The sequence below is a fragment of the Taeniopygia guttata genome, chromosome 2, assembly GCF_048771995.1.
Source record: "Taeniopygia guttata chromosome 2, bTaeGut7.mat, whole genome shotgun sequence".
NCBI lineage: Eukaryota > Metazoa > Chordata > Aves > Passeriformes > Estrildidae > Taeniopygia > Taeniopygia guttata.
In genome coordinates this window covers 114,204,449-114,225,476 of record NC_133026.1, presented here as the reverse complement: position 1 = coordinate 114,225,476, position 21,028 = coordinate 114,204,449, and the positions used below count along the sequence as shown (strand labels likewise).

General features: G+C 41.1%; 1 protein-coding gene across 1 annotated transcript in view; it reads right to left on the bottom strand.

Moving 5' to 3' along the window:
• The window catches only part of LOC121469267 (uncharacterized), a 115,558-nt gene extending 94,810 nt beyond the window's left edge, over positions 1 to 20,748 (bottom strand). Inside the window, exons 1-2 of the mRNA XM_072924300.1 lie at positions 20,586 to 20,748; positions 17,119 to 17,622 (exon numbers count right to left, since the gene is read on the bottom strand). Coding sequence (XP_072780401.1) covers positions 17,119 to 17,622; positions 20,586 to 20,748 — 667 coding nt within the window. The remainder of the gene's footprint in view (positions 1 to 17,118; positions 17,623 to 20,585) is intronic.
• Between the last annotated feature and the right edge of the window lie 280 nt (positions 20,749 to 21,028).

Genomic DNA, 21,028 nt, shown 5'->3' with positions numbered 1-21,028 from the left:
TCAGCACAAAACCCATGCTTATTTTCTTTGCCAAATTTATCCTGCTACAGCTGAATCACAACTTCCTTGCACCCATGAGGTCAGGAACCATTTGAAAAGAAATGCACGATACAGCTAATCTTTGTGTCAGCTCGTCATACCTAATGCAAAATGCATGATTTTCCCCATTTTTCATGTCCCAACTTCCTCCAGCAAAACTAACTAGCATGTTGTTAATCCCAAATTTGTTGCACTACTTTGTTAAACAGATTTAAAAGACAAATGCACACAAATCACACAGGATAAAGAATTTATTCTGTGGTCAAGGCTTACTGCTGAGCTTTTATTAAGAAATAAAAAAAAAAAAAACCAAACCAACAGCACTTAATTGTATAGCAAACAAATTTATTTGTCTCAAAGGAAGACTCTACACTTATATAGACATTTTTACACAACAGCTGCTTTCTTGCCTAAACTATCTAAAACACTGTTCCTACAAAAACATGTATTCAATCTTCTTTCTGAAGCAGAATCCAATATATTTTTAGGCCTCTGAAAAAATAACAGCAGGAGATTACAAATATATGGATCAGAGATGGAAGAATTCCCTATCTTCCTTCCCTCCCCATGCAGGGGAAGCAAGCTCCTGACACAAGAGCTAATCAGCACTTCCTCCCAATAGGCTTCATTTTCACTTAAGCACCTTTTTGAGTCGTGAGAATGAGGGAACACTGGCAATCATTTCACAGAAACACATCAGTGAAATTGTCAACATCAAAATTTTCCCCAGTGGCCCCCTGCAACTTCATTTACCTCCATACATTTTCCTGTACACTTAGCCACAGATTTATACTTTTGTAGGACCCAAATATAAATTAACTCCAACTCAATGTCAAACATCTTATTGACTTAGTGCTTTTGAAACACCTGAAATTTTGACTTTAAATTTTCACACAAACCTCAGAGGACTCACCAGGGCATAAAGCCCAGTTTTGCAATAGACTGGTAAAGAAACTGAAATTAAGACATGAAAACCTGGAAAAAAAAATTAACCAACCACAAACATATGCTTCTAGTATGTTTTTTTTAAATCAAAAACCCATCCTATGCCATTACTACACAATTAAGAATATTTCTTTTAAATCTGTTAGAACACCAAGAAACTAATCTTCCTGTTGCTTAAACCATCTTGCATGCTTGCTATTGATTTAACTTAAAAAGGCAGAGGATTTAAATAGCTCCCTAAATGAAAAGCTTTCAAGGATAAACAAAAGACTGCATAAAGAGAAAACAGTCTTTTACCAACTTCTTGTCAATTAAACATATTGCTGAACAAATTTAGTTGCAAGATCTTGTCCTAGCCAATATTAAATCTTAGATGCAGTTCAATTTCTGCACATCACATGTAAAACTGCAAAGATCATATAAGTACAAAAAGCAACACCACTAAAAAAGCGAATAATTACTTTTTACATTTCACAAAATTCTGCAGGTCAGTTGAAACCCTGAAGAAGACAAATAGTGATTTTTTTGTTGTTTTCTGTTTTTTTTTTTTTTTAATTATAGCATATAATTCTGTACATAAGAAACCATATATATTTACTATAGAGTTTGAAAGTAACAAAGAGGGGACTAAGGCATGCATTGGAAAACACTTAAGACTTCAAATCCAAAATAATTTAGGCACTTTAAAATAACCTAAATATAAAATTGCTGTCATTTAGTTTTAATTAACACATAACCAATTTGTTTTCTGCATGAATTTGCATAGCACATGGCCAATTACTACCTAGTGAAGAGTCTGAGGGAAGGCATAAATCTTTACACAGTTCATCAACAATAAAAACCAAAATACACAGTCAGAGCCTGTTTTTTTTTTTTTGTTTTTTTTTTTTTTGTGACAGCAAGTATAGATAAATATATGTAATATATGCTTTTTAGCACAAAGGCAAACAAATAGGAATAAGACTGTAAAGTGAATCAGTGCAGGAAACCCAAGATTAAGGCTGAAACTTTATTCTAATCCTTCTGTTCACAGAAGTAGCAGTCACCAGGCAGTACGTGGTCTGGGCATGCACCTGCAATACACAGGCAGGATTTAAAAGTACTTACAAAGAGATCAAGTTTTCTCTGAGAAAAGTTTCTCTTTGGCTTAGGAAGTGGAGTATCTGCCTTCTCCAAAAAACAAGCAATAACCATGCATGTCGGCTTGTCAGTGATTTTGCCAGAATGATACCCTGGATGTGACACATGCACAACCCATCATTCCTGGGGATTGACCTGACAGTAGGAAAAAGCTCAAGAAAAGGCAAAAAAAACCCAAACCAAAACCAAAAAACCCTTGCTGTGAACATATTAAAAATCAAATTGACAGCCATACCACACTACTACTCTGTGAACCTTTATGTAAATTCCTCTGCTAACTGATGAAATCTATCAACTTGGTAAAGGTCTCAACAAACTGAGGAGCAGAGGAAAAATCTTTCAAACACAATGGAATTCTCTTAACAACTAAATAATATTATAATTTATCTGGTGCTGCAAAGTAACTAGTAAAAGAACAAGGCTAATCTTTAAATATCATCTCCTTTTGCCTCACACAGCTTTTTCTGATACTTTTGTACTACTACATTAGGTGCTGCAGGAGGAAACTTCTGGCTGGGCTTGGCACCTCAGGAATTCTGGCTGTCTCTGTCTGGGAGGTTAATGAACATTCTCAAGTCCACAGATCCATTTTGTATCATGGAAAAGATTGGGTCGCCACTAAAAAGTGCATGGTGGGGGTGTTTCTAAATCTTGTGATTATAAGTTCAGCATGGAGTATAATAAAAAATGACAGAACAAGAGATCTTGTGCTTACATTTGGTGCTGTTTTTCTTGGAGTAGAACTGAATTTGGTGAACTATACCCATAAACTGGGTTCAACTCCAACCCTATTATTAGTCAAATACTGACAATAATAAAACCACAATTCAACTGTGAAGTGAAAATGCTTGGAGGCTACTTTCTGACTCTTTCCCTCAAGCATACATGACAAGCTGATTGCTATCAGGATTGGTTTCATACCACTTCATACACTACCACCAGGTTCTTCTATTGCCTGAAGTGTTAGCTGCAGTCCAGCAACAGGTATCACACAGCAAGGGACAACTTACTTATTCCTGTACACCATATGGATGCTTGCTCATTTGAAATCAAGCTACAGGATCACATCACTAAGTAAACAAAGAATTTTATGCCATTCATTATTATTTTAAAGCTCTCAGACATCAGCTGCCATATCTGACTATGAAGAAGCTGTCAGAGGCATGTTAACAAGCTCCTAAAAACTGGAAGAAACTGAGCCAACACTAAAGCCAATACTTGGAAAAATAAAATAGCATTTCAGCTTAAAGCTGTAAACAGTTATGTTTACATAATTAAGATATGCAAATAAGGATAAACAAAAAGGAAGGGAAAAAAATCTTAAAAAGCTCAGAGTATATCTGCAACCATTTTCCTACTTACAAAGCCACAGCCTTGACTGACAGTCAAGTACTAATACTAATCATTATTTAAAAGTTCATGGTAATTATATAACTTATCCTCTTAAACAGTTTACTGTATTAAATACTAAACAGCTTTATCCTGCATAAAATCAAGCCGAGATACTACAGAGCCCCTTCACTGCAATTCTCAGTTTTTCCTTTGAAAAGCAAACTCATTATGTTCTATAAAGAGAATAAAGTCTCTAAAAGAAGACTAAATTCTTTCTTTCTTTCTCAAAGGCAGGCTCTGAAGAGATTGCATAAAAAGAGATTTTATTCTTGGCTCAAATATGAACATTTGGGAATCACTACTTTTGAGCAACGACTCACCCACTTAAAGGCAGAATTTATTTTGAAAAGTGGTGTGAAATTTCAAGGGAAAAAAAAAAAAAAACACATGTATTTTGCACTTCCCAGCTTTTGGTACTTTTCCAGTTAAGACAAAAATCTCAAAACAACCTCTTCCCCATATAACTGTTTTTTCATAGATGCTGCCAAGCTATCTTATACCACCAGCAAGAACTTCTACAAGGAAGTAACTATTTCCAGACAATTCAACTAAGAGTACTGATAGGAAAATAAAAGTAAGAGCATTTCAGGTATTTTAGGAGAGGAACCTAGGAGAGGGACCTGGGGAATACATTTCACTGGGTGCCCACCTCAGTCTGCCTTGTCACCTTGTCTGTTCAGCACCCTTCAGAAGATGTGGGGGAGTAACGCTTAAGTTCAGCATTCATAGACAACCTCTCAAAGCAAGGGCAGGGCAAGAGTTTGAGCCCAGCCCTCCTGCTAAGGACAGCATTCCTACCATAGCTAATAGTCTCAGAGGAGCAACACTTCTCCTTTGGATGCAGATCATGTAGTGGAACTGTTTCCTCAGATTCAGTCCAAACCAGCTGCAGAAAGGGAAAGCCCATCTAGAAAATTAGATCAGCTCCCTACAGAAACATTTAAGACTTTTAAACAAAGAATATTATTTATGTGTGGACACATGTGGACACCATCATGTTACAGAAAGAATACCAAGGGATTGAGAGGAGGATTCAGTCTTCTGTCTCCAAGAGGACTCAAGATTACCTGCAGACATCCACATAAATGTTTCTCAACTGCTGAGGAATGTTGCAGATCCCACAGTTAATGGCACAAATCAGAAACCAGATCAACTCCTTTTCCCCATCTCACGCATGCATGCTTTCCTGGAAATGTTCTTTTGTGTATTCTCATCCTGTTTAATGCAAAAGATTTCTTATTCCTCTCTAAGATGCAAAATCTCAACTATGACCTGCGAGCGCTCTGCATGGCTGAATTCCTGGCACAGCATCCAAGGAATCATCTGTCATTCTCTTAAGTGCCTGTCACAGAACTAGAGACACCAAAGGATTTAGGAGGGATGGCCAGGTAGATCCTATGGTCCAACCCAGAGGCCAGCCATGCCCTAATCCAAGTGAGAGGCAGGCCAGGCCATATCCTGTGGGCTCCTGCAGAAAGCCTGAACTTGGGAGGGAGACTCTGTGCTTTCCAGGGGCTGTCTCTTCCCAAGATCACTGGGAAGCACAGCTGCAAAGTGCACCTGCTGCCAGGAAAAGCCCAACATGTGCATCTTGCCACCAAGATGGAACAGAGGATTGAGGAATGATTCTGCCCAAGCAGGCCCTTGGCCTCTGCCTGGCTGCAGGTGTGTCTCCATGAGTTGCCTTTACAGCAGGAATGGGGAAAAAACAGCATCACAGGGTGGCTATTTTGATAACTACCCTCCTATTACAAGTATCAGTCTCCAACTAGAATTACTGTACCAGGCACCAGCTCATTTTTTCTTTTCCCTTTTTATTTAAATACCCACACCCTGGAATGTACATAGGAGTAAATTAAGGCACTTGTATTATATATGTCAAGTCCTGGCCTGTTCATCTACATAGATTAGCATACAGGTAAAAGTACACACATCAGAAATGAAGCATTAATGGTTAAGTCACATACACATCCTAGGCACTGTTAGAACAGAAAAAAAAAAAAATTAACAGAAAAGTAACAGAGACAGCAAGGCGGTACTTCATTTGAATCTTTTTCCCAATAAAATTTTCTCTTGTGAACACTTAGATGTATTTTATGAGTAGACAACAAAATAAACCAGACATCTTAATTTTATTTCACTTTCCATTTTGTACATAGTCAGGCTGAAGACCAAATATATAAATCAAGATAACTCTGATCTGTATTGAAATGTGCTTCTAAATCATCTGACAACTTTGTACATGATTTCCATGTAGAATACATCTCTTTTCATGAAGAACATATCCCCTTTCTTCCCAAGTCAGAAAAGAATTGGTTAAAACAAAAACCATAAGGTAATTCAGAACACATAAACAGGTATTTCTGTAACTTCCCATCAAGGAAAGCTCCCAAAGTCTGTGAATTTGTGATCAGAAATATCACAATATTAAAAAAAAGTGTAACTGGGCAACAACCCAATGGCCCATTCCTTCCACTGTCAGAAGCCTTCAGAGGTACAAAGCACAGAAGCCACAATTAACTTGGCCATACTCTAGCACTGTAATTCCCTCCTCCATATCCAAACTCTGCCTCTTCTTCACCCTTGGAGAACACTCACTATAGGTGCCAGTGAACCGTATATGGCAGTGACTACAGAATTTCTGACATTCTCATTTACACTTTTATTAATTGCCATGTCAATGAGTTAAGTTGATCATGGAAAAAATTGTAAGAGCTGTTCAATTTGGTGAACAAGATATACTTCACCTCAGTTCTATTTATCTTGTCGGAGATCACAATCGTTGTGATTACGAAAAAGTGAGTTCTGACATTGACTTGAGAAAAATCCCAGCCTAAGAAAAAAATCTCTGCATTTCTGCATAACTCTGCAAAACAACTTCAAAAAAAGAAAGAAAAAAAGAATTTGTGCCCATGTGGCTGTTCTACAGAAGAACAAGAGGCCATTACCTCCACTCCAACATATCAGTTATTCTAATAACACTTAAAGTGAATTTTAGGACTTTGGTATTCTATATATTGCTTAGCAAGAAGAGAAAGGTATAAGGAAACCATGGGAAATCTACAGTTGCAATGCCAGAACTGTAATGAAGAAAGGACTACATGGAGGACTATTTTATTGCTTCTTTCAGCTCAGTATGTTATGGTATTAAATTACACTTCATGGAAGCCAGATTTTATAAGGATTGGTTAGCACTCTTCTGCTGGTTCAATGTCAAGAGCAGCTGATATAATTTTCAAATATAAAAACATGGCTTTCACAATTTGCACTAAGTTGAATGAAGTATTCCATGAAAGCAAATTACACTGATTAAGGAACAGGTTTTTTTGCTTCTCATTAGAAGTTCAGCTTTAAATTAGCAAAAGTTCAAGACATGGGAAAAACGTAGGAGAAAGACTGGAACCTCACAGCAGGCAGCTTCACATTAGACAGTGTCTGTCTACCAACTACCATAATACAAGCTGCTTCCTTGCCTTTATGTCCAGCTCAACCAGCAATTCCTTCAGGCTTGAACCTGCAGCAACACATGACAGCCTCTGGCCTGCAGAGCTGCAATAGTAACCATGTTCACTGCAAGGGCTTTTTGGACAGCAGTCTTTGTCCTTCCAGTCTGCACCTTATTATCCCAGCTCAGCTGCAGCACCTACAGGGAACAGCGTTTTCAGGGAAAGTGTTATGGGCACACAGCAAATGGGAACAAAGGGTACCATGAGAGTGAGCATGGATCTATCAGGTGGACAGCTCTTCTACTCAGCATCTGTGATGATCCCCTCCGAGCAAAATATATAATACCACCAGTAAAGCCAACCTTCACTAGTAGCATTTGATTAGCCTTGACCACAACAACAGCACAGGAAGCAAATATTCCTCTCTGCTCTCCAGCTCAGTAGCACAGCCCACACAATTTAGCAATATAGATGCAGGAGGTAGAGTGTGAGGATCTGATTTCATACTGGGGCAAGCCACCTTGTAAAAAAAAAAAATCTTTTCAGCAACAGTCACCCAGAAGTAATATGGAAATCAAATTAGTTGATTGCAACAATTTAATAGCATCATTTGGTATGTTCATAGAGGTTCTTGGATAATGAAAGTTTAGAAGGAGAAATCCTATATTTTATTAAATCCAGCATAGATGGGGGACAGGGCCTCTCCCTACAGCTTTTGTCTACTGCATTTTAGGGCAAGTAATGAAAACATTAATGCAGCTTAGCCAGCAAAGCACAAGTTAATTCAGTTTCTATCTCTCCAAAGCCTATAATTCTCTGGTCTAGTCTTCATGAAGAGCATTTTAAAATGTTCCAGATATAAGATGAACATCCATATAATCATCTCTGCACATGCCTGTTTATGAGAGGTATGGATGCTACTCCAGAGCACACAGTTCTCTTCCCAGACTCTGGAAGCAAAAGCAGGTGTACCTGCAAGGTTAGGATAAAAAAAATAAGCCCAGGAAATTACATGGAGGTTTCACCAGGACACTACGGATAAGCCAGTCATGAGGACACAGCTGTTTCACAGCTGCACACACATGGAAGCCCAGCATGAGCTATAAAGTTGACACAGCATAGGCTTTGGGGACAGAAGCAGGACGGCAGCAATGCAGGGCACCAACAGAGGGAATTTCAAGCAAAATTCAAGAGCTGCTTAAGATGTGAAGTGCCACTGGAATGCAGGGAGGCCACTATACTTCTAATTCTCCATATAATGCTTACAAAGGGGTCCTCTAGGACCATCCTATATCAATTCTTTTAGCCCAGCATCTGATTTCTCACTCTTCAGCAGATAAGCCCTTACCACCTGGTGTTAAGGGAGGCCTCCTTATTTTTTTCATTCACATTCAGCACTTACTCAGAAAATTTTTCTTCATCTTGATCCCTCCAGCCTGCATAATAATGCAGGTGATCAAGAACAGTAGGCCACTGACTCAATTTTGCATTTTTATTACGTCTGGGAGAAAGTCTGCTGCAAAAATCTTGTTCTAGCTCATCAGCACGTCTGTTCACATAATTCTTTGTCTTCCTGATCCAATCTCTCCTTTAACTCATGTTTGCTGCCAGTTTCCAGGTTCCTAGGTCAGGAGATGGTATTTCACACAACTGCCTAGTATGCCAGGATGGATGGCTTCACAGCTGGGGCCACAGCATCAGAACATCACAAAGGTATACAACCAAGAGACTTTTAGGAATAAATAGTATCAAAAACCAAAACAAAATCAGAAAGGCCAAAGAACAGTTGGTGGTCCCACCTCTCAGAACTACAAAATACCCATTTAAAATTCCACTTCCCAATGCAAAGAAGCTCCCAGAAGGGCATGCAGCAAATTATTGCCCTGCATACTACCAATTTTACCTTTCCTGAGTGAAAACCATTTGTCTATTTGTGTGCATTTCTGCAATTGCACTTTTCATTCATTTAGATGAGAAATTGCTTTTTTTAATGCAATCTGCTATTATTCAGATAGCAAAACAAAGTAATGTCTGGTAGCAGGCTTGCTGTTTTTGGCTTAGAAGGGTGGGGGGTTTTTTTCCCTCTCTTCCTGTGAGAGGAAAGCTTTTCCCAAAGGATTCAAGCAATTTCATAAAACAAATGTAAAAACAAAGACACTTTTGTTTAAGGACTGAAGGGTTTGTTTAGGTTTAAGGGAGATTGAGAGGGAAGGAAGAGAGAAATGATACTGATCATCTTTAAATTAAACATGGGAAAAAAAAGAGTTCGCAGTTGTAACACAAATTTTTGTGATAGCACAAACTTGCTGTAATAAACAAGCCATAAGAAAAAAATCAAAATTTATTTTTTAAATAAATGTATTTGTTTTAGTCACAAGTCAACACCTCAAATGACTACAGCAAAGATCAGAGGAAAACAACATTTCTTTTCAAATAAAGAGAACATTGTGCACTCCTATATGGTGTGTTTCATTAATCAGTGTCTCTTTTTCCTCACAGGCTATCAAAGAGGAAAAAAAGGGGCACGAGGGGGAAAGATCTGAAATCTGAGGTTTTAAATTCACAAACATTTGGGGGATTCACTTCAGGTAGAGGTTCTGAAGCTTAATTTCACTTGCAGGGCATAAGACCCAATATTACAACAGGAATAAACCCCAAACTTGTACAGAAAGACAGAGACAGCAGCAATAAATAACGACAAAATTAACTACAACACCCGAAATCCTTCAGTAAAGCATGTATAAGGGCCTTGCAGGAAATGTGAATAAGCAGACCTCCCCATCTGCAGTGCTCCCCAAGCATTTGTACAAACACACTGCAGATATCACACATTATGGAACTGCAATTCTAGTTCTGATTAGCAGATACTATTTAATAAAATTAACTGATTATCAGTAAGTCCCTATATATTGTATCAAGTTTTACTATGTAGAGTGACAACCACAAGTGATCTCCAGTGACAAAATAACATCTATCCAAATGGAGTAAAACATGAAATTCCATTCACACTGCCTACCATTTAAATTCATTTAGGATTGACACTCACTGCAATTATCATTGAACACCCAAACTAACACACTGGGACAACCCAACAGTAATAAAATTCAGTAATATTGCAGCTCAGAAAGGCAAAACAACAGAGATAATAAGAATCTTGCAATTAAATACAACATGCACATGGAATGTATCACTTTACTTGCTTGTACTTACATAAGCAATTTACTAATGTTAGTAATAAATATGTATTTTTCAAAATACAATCCTGAAGTAGGTGGCTGCATGAGAAGTGACAAAAGGCTCTTAAGTAAGATTTTCAAAATGGTCTAAACCCATTGGAGTTAGACAGGAAGACAAATAGCAAATTGACAAACACAGCAACATTAAGTTTTATATATATGAAATAAAGTACAAATAAAATGCATATTATCATCATCACCATCATCCCAAAAGTGTTCTATCCAAGCATTACTTAAATGATTCTCCTCCATCCTAATTTAAACTGCATATGACTATATATGCACATGCATCCATGAGAAAAAGTCTTCTTGTGGTTGCCTGACCTCCCAAGCAGTAGCATGCATAGATTAACTTGTCAAATAGAGAGAGACAACATACAAAGGTCATTAGAAATCCAAAGGTCTGGGTCCACTCATGAATTTGGGTAGTTACTTAAAACAGACTTGTCTAGTACTGTGGAGAGGCACTGGATGAAGAAAACAACTCAGACAATACTCAGCTCTATCATTATCTTCCCTGTCCAATAAAGTCTTAAAACATTTCCTCCCATTTCTTAAAGTAGACTTTTCCAAGACCTCAAATTGTAACAGGAAATTATTTGAGTGATTTTTGTTTTTAAAGAACACAGCAAAGCATCAAGAGACAAGTGCCCTGCTCTTTGATTTGCCTGTTTGAATTTAGGTTGAATCTTTCCCTTGTAAACATGAAATAACTTTTCCACCACATCCAATAATATCTGGGGCTTGAAGGCTGTCAAGTGAAAGATGTTATAATGCCCACCACAGCCCTAGTCTCATCTTTTTTAACTATACACCCAACACTTGTATAATAGGGCAATAGCAGTAAATGGAAAATAACAGTAAGTAAATAGCCTAATAATGCATGCTAAAAGCTATCAGGACAATATATTCAATTTTCCCTAGGATTGTTTAATTATTCTTCTGATGGCTCAACACAATCTTTTCACAATTACTTCTTATGGGGCATGCTGACACATTGAGTTCATTACACAGCTCCTCATTAAAGCAAAAAATACACAGGCATTTAGAGCAAACCCCTAAAATTCAATAGTTCAGATTTTAATAAACTACACTGTAAGGGAGTTTGCAACTGGATTATTTCTAAGGAAGTAAGACACCTGCCTTATAAATTTAAAACAAATAGTCATAAAGCAATATCAAAATATTCATCTTGCTTTCCTGTACAGACACACTCAATGCACCTTATTTTTTTAATGGTTCTTCTCAGAATACATTCACACAGGTGACATATTCTTTTTTCTTTCTGAAGTAATCTCAAAACTTCCTGAAGTTTCACTGGGCATACACTGGCCACAGGACAGTTTTTAAACCGAGAGACTGACACTATGGCAAAGATCAAACAAAGTCAACATGGCACACCTTCAAATCACACGTGCCACCTTTACGCTTTCAATGGGGCACACGTCTCTTCACTGTGTACCAGTCAAGTCTTCAACACTGTCACTAGAGAAAGTGTGTCTCAAGTGGCACGCCTCATACCTCAGTTTTCTCACCTCAAAAGTGATTATGTTGCACTGGGCTTTGCATAGCTCAGCACCAACACCTGGGTCAGGTAGCACAAAAAGAAGCCAAAGACAAGCACACATATCCCCAGCTGGGAGCCCCTGCCATGGGTTTCCAACAACTCTGCACTTCATCTACCACACAAGGCTCTGTCCAAGTCTCTCCCCAGGCAGCCTCCTACTCCCAGGAACACAGTCTCCAATAAGTGGATGCAGCCAGAGCCATGAAACACTCCTAAGACCAGATAGTATGAAATCAGGCAGAGGATAAAGACAGGCATTCATTTGACAGGAGAACCCTTTTATTTATTTATGGGCACAAGTCAGCCAACCTGACCTCCAGCCTGCATGTCCATTTATGCATTTTCTGTCCCACACATATTAATTTGTAGTTATTCTAAATATTTTATGAGTTAAGCTTAATTCCACTCCATTATGCACTAAAAAGAGAACAAAATAGCTACTAATGTCATAGCTAAGTGTTTTTACTTGCTATAAATTCCATCTACCATCATGTGACTAGACAACACATGCTCCACAAAAATAAGTGCTTCTGCTCATCACACCTCCTTTACTGAAGTGACTTCTATTTCTGTTGATTAACTGTGAACACCAAAGCATAAAATATAGCGGCTTCAGTTACCTGAACTGCTCCATTCCTCAACAGTCACATGCAAACCTCGATACTTAGCTGGGACTCAGGATACTTACAGCTAGGAAGGCATCCAAAATCTGACAGTAAGGAAACTCCTTTCAAATTCCCCATGTGCATTATTCTTGTACTCATCCATCAAATTACCCTTCGTACACCAAGTTTTTAACCCAAAATCACAGATGAATCTTCAGTTTATGACCCTTCCTCTCCTCCAAGAATTAGCCCCAGGGAATGTCTATGCAGCTGCTATCTCCCTTTTCTGCCATTACTAAGATACAAAAGCCAGAATAGTTTAAGTTTTGGTCTCTCATCTAACTCTAGACTGTTCAAACTATATGATATTTGTAGCTTGGACATCCATCTACATGTTCCACTAGGATTTAATATTTTCTATATATAAGTGCCCAGAACTATGTACAGTATTTGACACAAAGTCACCCTAATACCTTGCATAATAACTTGTCTACTTGCACTGAAAAGCTCTTCCTGAGCATCACGTTTGCTCCCATTTCATGGTCAGTATCAAATAAGAGTCATCCCTGTTTGTCTATGGTGATCAGGTCTTTTCCTCCAAACCTGTTTTAAGGGATGACTTGCCAGCTGATAGCAAATGTGTTGTTAATAATCACTCAGTAGATAACTTTGCTTTTAGAGCTACTCAACTTCCTGACATTCCTATTGTTTCAGTCATCACAGACATTCAATTCTTCCTGTCCAATAATCCAACCCACCTTGGTGCTGACTATGTTTCCCAACTTGGCCTCATCAGCAATTGTCCTTCTCATATAGTTATTTCAGCCAGTATGGTGAAGTAAAGAGACCTGCTACCCACTAATACTGATGCAGGGCACGAATAATTCCTTTATTCAGGAAGGCAAAGTCATAATTTCACCTTCAGGAGACACCTTTAGCTAAGCCTCACACTTCCAATGTAGTTATTTTTGGTGTATATACATGGAACTGAAGCCTTCTGCTCCTATTGTCTAGGACATTCAGTATTTAAACAGTAATATGACTTTAGCCTCCCATGACCAAATTGTGACAAATACATGATACTCTTTATCCTGTTTTCCACTTAGCTTTGTATACTTAATTACTTTTTCAATTCCAAATTTATTCCAAATCATTGAATTCTATTGTGACTAGAGTAAAAGGTGTGAAGATATTCTTCTCTTCTCCTTTTAAAAGAAATGGAACTATATATCTTTTGCTATCTTGCTATCACAACTGCTACCTTCAGCCTAACAGATAACACCCAATTCTATTTTTTAACCTGGCTCCAGTGCCCTGCATCAGCTCTTTCAGATCCCAAAAGCAGAGACCCTTAGATTTAGTTTAACTGGGAGCAGACATAAGACATTTATTCCAGTCATTTCCATTTGGCACCCTATCTTTCTCCCATATTCAAATCCACATGCATATCTAAAACTAAACAACTAAAACAAGAAGTGCTAATTTTAGAGGCATCAAGCATTTTTCATACAGCCTGGTCCTCACAACATCATAGCCAATTTCTCTTCCGCTCCTTTTCTTTTTTTTTCCCCCTCTCTTCGTCTTAAATTTCTTCATCCTCTAGCTTTTGGCACTTCATATGCTATCCCTGCAGTTTCTGCTCTCCAACAATCAATCCTCTCCTTTACTTCATTCTTTTAGGTTTTCTGGTAGCTTGCAGTATCTTATTCTCACAGCAAGGTCCACAGCCCAACTTGGCAAGCTTTTCCTTCTCCTTAAAACGCAGTTTCCAAGCAGCTATTGTACCTTACACTTAAGACACTCCAAGCTTTTTTTTTTTTTTTTTTTAATTTAAACCTCCAGCTCCTGCAGGCCTTTAACTCTGTGGACAACACAAACTAGTTCTTCTAACTTCTCAGAACTTGCCTTACTAAAATAAAGCTTCCTTGAAAGAACAACACTTTGTAGTTGACATATACTTTATCCTTAATTTTGATTCAGAATTATTAACTTGTGGCTGATCAACACATGTGCTTAGGGCCTTATGGAAGGGAGCCATAATCTAGCAGCAGAAAACAAGATATACTGTCAGCCAGTGAGAGACCGGAGACGTTCCAGAATTTAAAGATATACTCTCTAGTTCTGGGCAGGCTGTAAACATAAGCCTTCATTTACTCTGCATTCCACTACAATTAATGGCCAAAATCTACCCTGTGATAATTCAGTGTATGACTTCTAACTTAACTAGTCAGCACTGGGGAACATACTTACAAAAGCCCTTTTGAGAAACACCTTCCCTTTACACACTAGCACACTATCCAAAATGAGCTCTGTACCTCTGAGCAATCAAAACGCGTTTGCAAAATTGTATCTTACAATTTGACTCACTTTTGCCACAGTAAATCAACCTTAGACCTCCAGATTTTGAAACAGAAGCATGAACCTTTAACAGAAAACCATCTCACATCCAGTAGGAAGACTGTACCTACATTAAGTGCAGCAACAACTGGCTCTTCAGCATGGTCACCACAAGCCTAAGAGGGGCAGATAAGGAGGGTGCAGGTGGCCAGCTGCTACAACACAACACAGAAAGAACCTCTCTAGCAACGTGACAGTGAATGATCTCCACAAGAACCTGGAAAACATGGTTTCCCTCTTAGCTTTAGTTTGTGATACAATTCGCTTAACATGGATGCACTGGCATGAAGGCAGCCTAGGCCTTCTGTGCAGCAGAGTGAACTTGCTGGCACAGGCTATCAGTCCCATCGAGGCAGTAAATCACACTCACCACCACATTCCTGGTATACCTGCACCTACATGGCAGCACACAGGCACCTGCCTGCTGCCTCCTGAAAGCCAGAGGGGAAACTCAGTACCGCAGCATGAAATATCAACTGACATGCTAAGTTACCAACCCACATGAAATGGGGGCCCTGAGCGGGCACACAGCTCTGTCAGCTCCAACAGCCCCACAGCAAGGGCTGCCCACCATCCATGAAGGAGTGATGGTGGTCTCTTTATCCACCACCCTTGGCCACCAACACCATCATGTTCATCTCCCCCTGGAGCACCTCCAGGCTGCTGGTGGCCTTCCGCTCTCATGACCAGTATCACCAGTTTAAGCCAAGCCTTTCCAGCAGCAGAGTGGGTGTTCTGCCATCCTCCTAATTGGGGAGCATGGCACTGGACAACTTGAAAAAGCAAGTCATTGTTAGCCATGCACGAGGAAACAGCATCCTAGTTTTCACTCCAAAAGTGCTTAAAAGTGTTTTATCCTGTTAATTCTAGGTCAGTTGAACACACGTGTGGTATGGATTACACTGACCCTTTTAGAGCTCTCAACATTTTTAAGTAAGTAGGACACTTAACATCAGATGCCCATAAAGCTGCATACCTCCTGTACATCACACACCAAGATCTGCCAGTGGGCTTTAAGACACAACTAAGGAATAGCTGCTTTATAAGGCATGGCTCTTATAGCACACAAATAGAAATGTGAAATAATTTATAAATGCCAAGTCTGACCCTGTACCACATTAAATCAATACAGGCATTTTACAAAAAATGCCTCCATTGGATGAACTGAAGTGACCTTTGCAAAGCCACCCAACAAATCAGGACCAGATATACAAACAGTAGAAGTATTTAGCACAGCTCAGTACAGCTGAGTGATAAAAGGGTCTACATTAAAGATAAAAGTTGTCCTGATGCTTACAAAATGCAACAACATTGTCATTGTAAGCACAAAGAATATGTTTCATCCTTAAATATCTGAGTATCTATAGACTTTAAACACGAGGAACAATCAACATGCAAAGGACCATAAAATTCAAGCCTAAAAAGTTAACACTACAATTCACTGGAGATGTTAATTTGCCAGTGCCAGGTCTCTGCAAGTTTTAACCTTTTTCTCTGCACTATCAGCAGCCATATGTTTTAGACCCTTAGACACAGATAATCCCATTGCGTTCTCTCTTTTTCACTGATGCCTGGCCTGAGCGAGGGAAGGAAGACGTGCAGGGAAAAATCCCAACACATTTAAGTAAATTACCTTTTGGAGCAGCCTCCTTCCCTCGCCCAGCTAAAGTTTTCTTGAGGTCAGATTAGCGCTCCGAAAGGAGAGCAGGCGCCGGCAGGCCCCTTGGCAGGCGGTGCTGTGACAGACGCGGGGCAGACCCAGGGGAGGCAGCCATGTGCTCAGCCCCGCATCCCCCCGAAAGGGCATCCCGGGAGGAAGTTCCCACTACGCACCGACTCGGGGAAATAACACGGAGGAGTCCAACAGCTATCGCTTCCAGCGGCTTTCTCCTGGGCCATATGCTTTCCCCTGCCATTTAGCGAGGCATTTCAGACGAGCCAAACCGCCCTACCCGCTCCGCCGCGAACCCGCTCGCGGGCTGAGGGTCGGAGCCACCGCCCCGGAGGCAGCGGGCGAAGCCGGCTGGGCCGGTGGGGCACCGCCGCGGCACCCACCCCACGGAGCTGCGCTCCGTCCCCGCCGGGAGCCGCCCGCCCGCCGACCCCCGGGGCTGGGCTGGGCAGGGCAGGGCTGGGCGGCTCCTGCTGCAGCCCCCGGCGAGGGCGAGCCCCCGCCCGGCCCCAGGGCAGCGCGGCGCCCCGGCCCCGCTGCAGCCCCTTCGCCGGACACCCGCCGGGGCTGGCAGCGCGGGGTCCCGCCCGCCCCGCTCCCGGGGCCGCCCCCAGCCAGCGGGGGAGCCGCGGGACGGAGCCGCCCTCGGCCCCGAGCCGGCGCCGCGCCTCGCCCTTACCGTCCTGGCCAGCGCGGCGCGGGAGCCCCGGGGAGGAGCGGGGCGAAGCCGCGGAGAAACGCGAGGAGCCGGGGCCGAGAACGCCGCCGCCGCCGCCGCGAGCAGAAGGCGGAGGGGGCGGAGGATCGGCGGCGGAGGGAGGAGACGGGGGCGGGGAGAGCCCGGGTCGCTGGCAGCCGCCCGCCCGCCTCGCAGCCGGCGCTTCCTCCCGATGCGCTGCCGAACCGAGCCGAGCCGTGCCGGGCCGGGCCGGCGGGGCAGGGAGCCCGGGGCGGGCGCTGGACTCGCCCCTTGCCCGGTCCGCTCCCACAGAGGGGACCCGCTGCTGCCGCCTTTGTTCGGCTGAGCGGCGCCGGGAGGGGCGAGCGGCGGGTGGCGCGCTGGGCGCTTCTCCCACGCGGAGATTGTTCCTCCGGCACTGGCAGACGCGGAGCAACTTCAGCGGAGTTAATTTTGTGTCTGTGATGAAAACTCCTCCACCTGTGCCAAACGCTGCTCGGCATCCTGCACTAAAGTCAGCCTACGCGCGGTGCTACAGCTGCCTGTTTATGCCTCAGGAGCTGACTGGTGACTCCTGTTAAATTGAGGGTGGGTTTTTTTATTGCTCAGGGTAGATGGCATCGCGAAGATTGGTATCTTAGTATTCTGTGCTTGGCAGCAACCAAGAAGCATTGAAAAACGAATTTCAGATATACCTTTGCCCCATTGTCTGTGGTAGGTCACAGATCTTTCAAACGTAGCTAATCATATTGATCTACATGTCCAATTAAGGTACTCTTCTCAAAGCGGTTTTCTAAATTTTTTTCCCCACTGTATTTTAGTGCTTATCCTATAAATCTTCTCCAAGCTTACCGATTTAGTAATTCAGGTCAGGTACCTAAGGTCAACACATACAGGCCTGCCACGCCAGTTAAAAGAGTGGAATGGGAGAATTTCCCCTCATTTGCATCTACCTTAGAAGAAACTGACAAAAATACCCTTCTATGAGGCTTTCTCTGAAGGATAGTTAGGCTTTAGTCATTTGCATAGAGGTGGAATAAGCAGTCACTATATAGCCACAAGTGGACTCTTAAGAAGGCAGCAACAAAAATGGACTACCCTAGGGTTGTTATAAGCAGGAGTAAACTCTAAGCAGCCTCTTTTAAAAGGTCTTTTCACATAATGTTCATTAAGCCCCAGCAGTTAAAAGATCCCACCTGGGAGCTCTCACTATGCAGAGTTCTGCTTCCCAGACTGAGAGAGGCAGAGTAGCACAGGGCTTTAGATGTTAAGCCAGCTCCTCAGGTTTAGTACTAGACCATGTTGCATTTTTGTGCTCTAAAGAAGCAGATGATTTATCAGTTCCCCTAGCTAATTAGCTAGAAATTTTCTGCATGGTCCATGGGGTATGTGAGGAAGGAGGGGAACCTGTGGTATGTGAGCTCTTCCGCATTACCCACACGAACCTTCTGCTTCCTGCACGTGTTAGCATAGCTGAATCAGAAAAAGGGAATGAAAAGTATGTGAATTTGAACATTTACTCCTGTAGCTGTGTTGTAGGGGGAATAATTTTTTTGTTTTATCTTAAAATTTAAAAATTATGTGCTTGGGGGTAAAAAGTCTGAAAATGTAAAATAGTGTAGTAAGCATGAAGAAGCCTGCCTAAGACATCAGTCAGCCTTAAATAAAGCCAGCATGCTAGAGGTGTAAGATACGTCCTAGGTGCTGTTGAGATCTGCTTGCTGCATTATGCACTAGGGCCAGAAGCCAACCATCAGCCCTGAACGTGCACTGGATGGAACCTTTGCCACACAATGGCATAGTCATTTGTCACATGTCCAATCCACAGGCATCCCACTTCTTGTGGCCAACTTTTACAGGATGTGCATTGTGCCCTTCACTCTTTAGGCTGGATGTATGTAGTAAGGGGAGGATGCAACTGTAATGTGAAATTAGACGACCTGTTCTGGCCAGGAAATTTCCCAATTCCTAGTCAAAACAGAGGCTTATCAATATTTTATGTTCAGATGAATATGAAGATATTTGCTAAGGCTAGGTGCATGTATACCAGTTCTGTTGTGCCCTTTCTGACAAAACAAACAAGAACTATGGAGTTGTTTCTTACACTACTATCTGGTAAGTTTTTCACACCCAGACATCAGATGATAAATAGCTTTATTTAAATTATGCCACACTGTGCAGCTGCTGCCTCTGGGAAGAAGTATGGAATCATACAATTAATGCTTCACATTTTAATATTGCTAAATTATCTTTGTTCTCACTCTCAAGACTAGTGACAGAAACCTCAGACAGATGACCAATGCATTGAAGCAGTGGTGAGAGGTCCTCCCACTGCAAGGCAAGCTGCAGCCTTGAGCTCATCATGAATGGACTTTATCAAAAAGTGCCAGATCCCTTTAATGAAACCAGCACTCTGGCCCTAAGATGACATTTAAAGGTGCATTAAATTATTATCTTCATACACAAACCTTTGTATTTAAAAACATAATAACCCCAGATTTATAAATCATATCTAAGACAAGAAACTAATTTTATAAACATGCATATATCCAATTAAATTTGTTCAATAAGGCTGCTAAATAGGAGTAAAAATTGTCCATAAGAAATTGTGTTGTCTGGAACTAAGTCAAGAACCCCTGGAAATGAACATGATATTATCACATTCCAGACTGATTTCTTCTTTGTGCTTTCCAAATAACAGATTATTAAAAACTGCATTAATCCTCTCAGTCCATTAAAATATTTTACAACTTTCAAAACGTTTTGAGATGAAAAAAATTAAAACCCCGCCTATTGATCATAACTCTCTTCCTAAATCCATAAAATTTAGAATGAAGCATTTATTGCTCTAATCAATTGGTTTACTCAGAAACAGCTGACACCACTTAAAATCATGTTAATTAACACAGGTTCTCAAGGTCCAGTTCTAATGCAGACAGGCTGTGTCCACCTTAAACAAAGCCTCGTTATTGTTCACGCTACTTGAATCTGCCATTAACAGTAAGTCTCCATCTCACAGCTGCTGCTAAACCTAAGGCCTGCTTGCATTTAAAGAGGATTTCAGTTCTGGTTTGGCACAGTATATGCTATTCACAAAGTCACCTGTAACTGTAAGAATGACTGAGAACAAAGCCAATCATTTTCCACTTGTTAGCTCTAAAATCCCTGCTGTGGAAAGTTTGGGGATTTGATATGTCTTCCTTGTGTAGACTTATGTGTAATGCTCAAATACATTAAAAAATGCAGACTGCTGCCTGAATTACTTGCAGCACTCAGGCTGAATTAGCCACAGTAACTCAAGAACTGAGTGCTGCCCCTACCCCTGTAAGGGTGTATCATATTTATCCTTGTAAATATTCTCTCCAGTCTGCTGACCAGTGTGAGATGGGGTCAGCCACAAGTTCCACTTGTTACAACAAGAGGCTACAAGCTGTGACCTGCAGCAGCTACGCCCTCACCCCCCTCACCAAGTATTTTAGTGTACTCAGCATTGGTTAAATCCATTAGTGAAGAATGTGCGTGATCTCTGATGGTCAACCTGGTCTGCCTGCTCATACTATCCAGCCATCGCCTCAGCTGTGCCTGCTGAGGTGGGAGTGAGATGGCCAGACAAAACACTACTTCAGCCATCACAGCTGGATCAGCTTGTGTCTGCACACTACTGAGTTGCATGTACACATTCAACAAAGCTCAGTGAGCAATATTTCACAAAAACATGTGAAATGGTCCTGTATTTGCTCTGGATAGTATTATATAAGTTTTGGGTTTTTTTACTTTGATCATAAGCTTTGTAAGAAAACATGTGAGCAGCATGTTACTCAGGCTAAAAATGGTGCAGGTATTTAGGAGTGCTGGGAAATGCATTTTCTCAGTATTGTTTGAAACAGGGGGCTGATGACAAAGGAGAGGT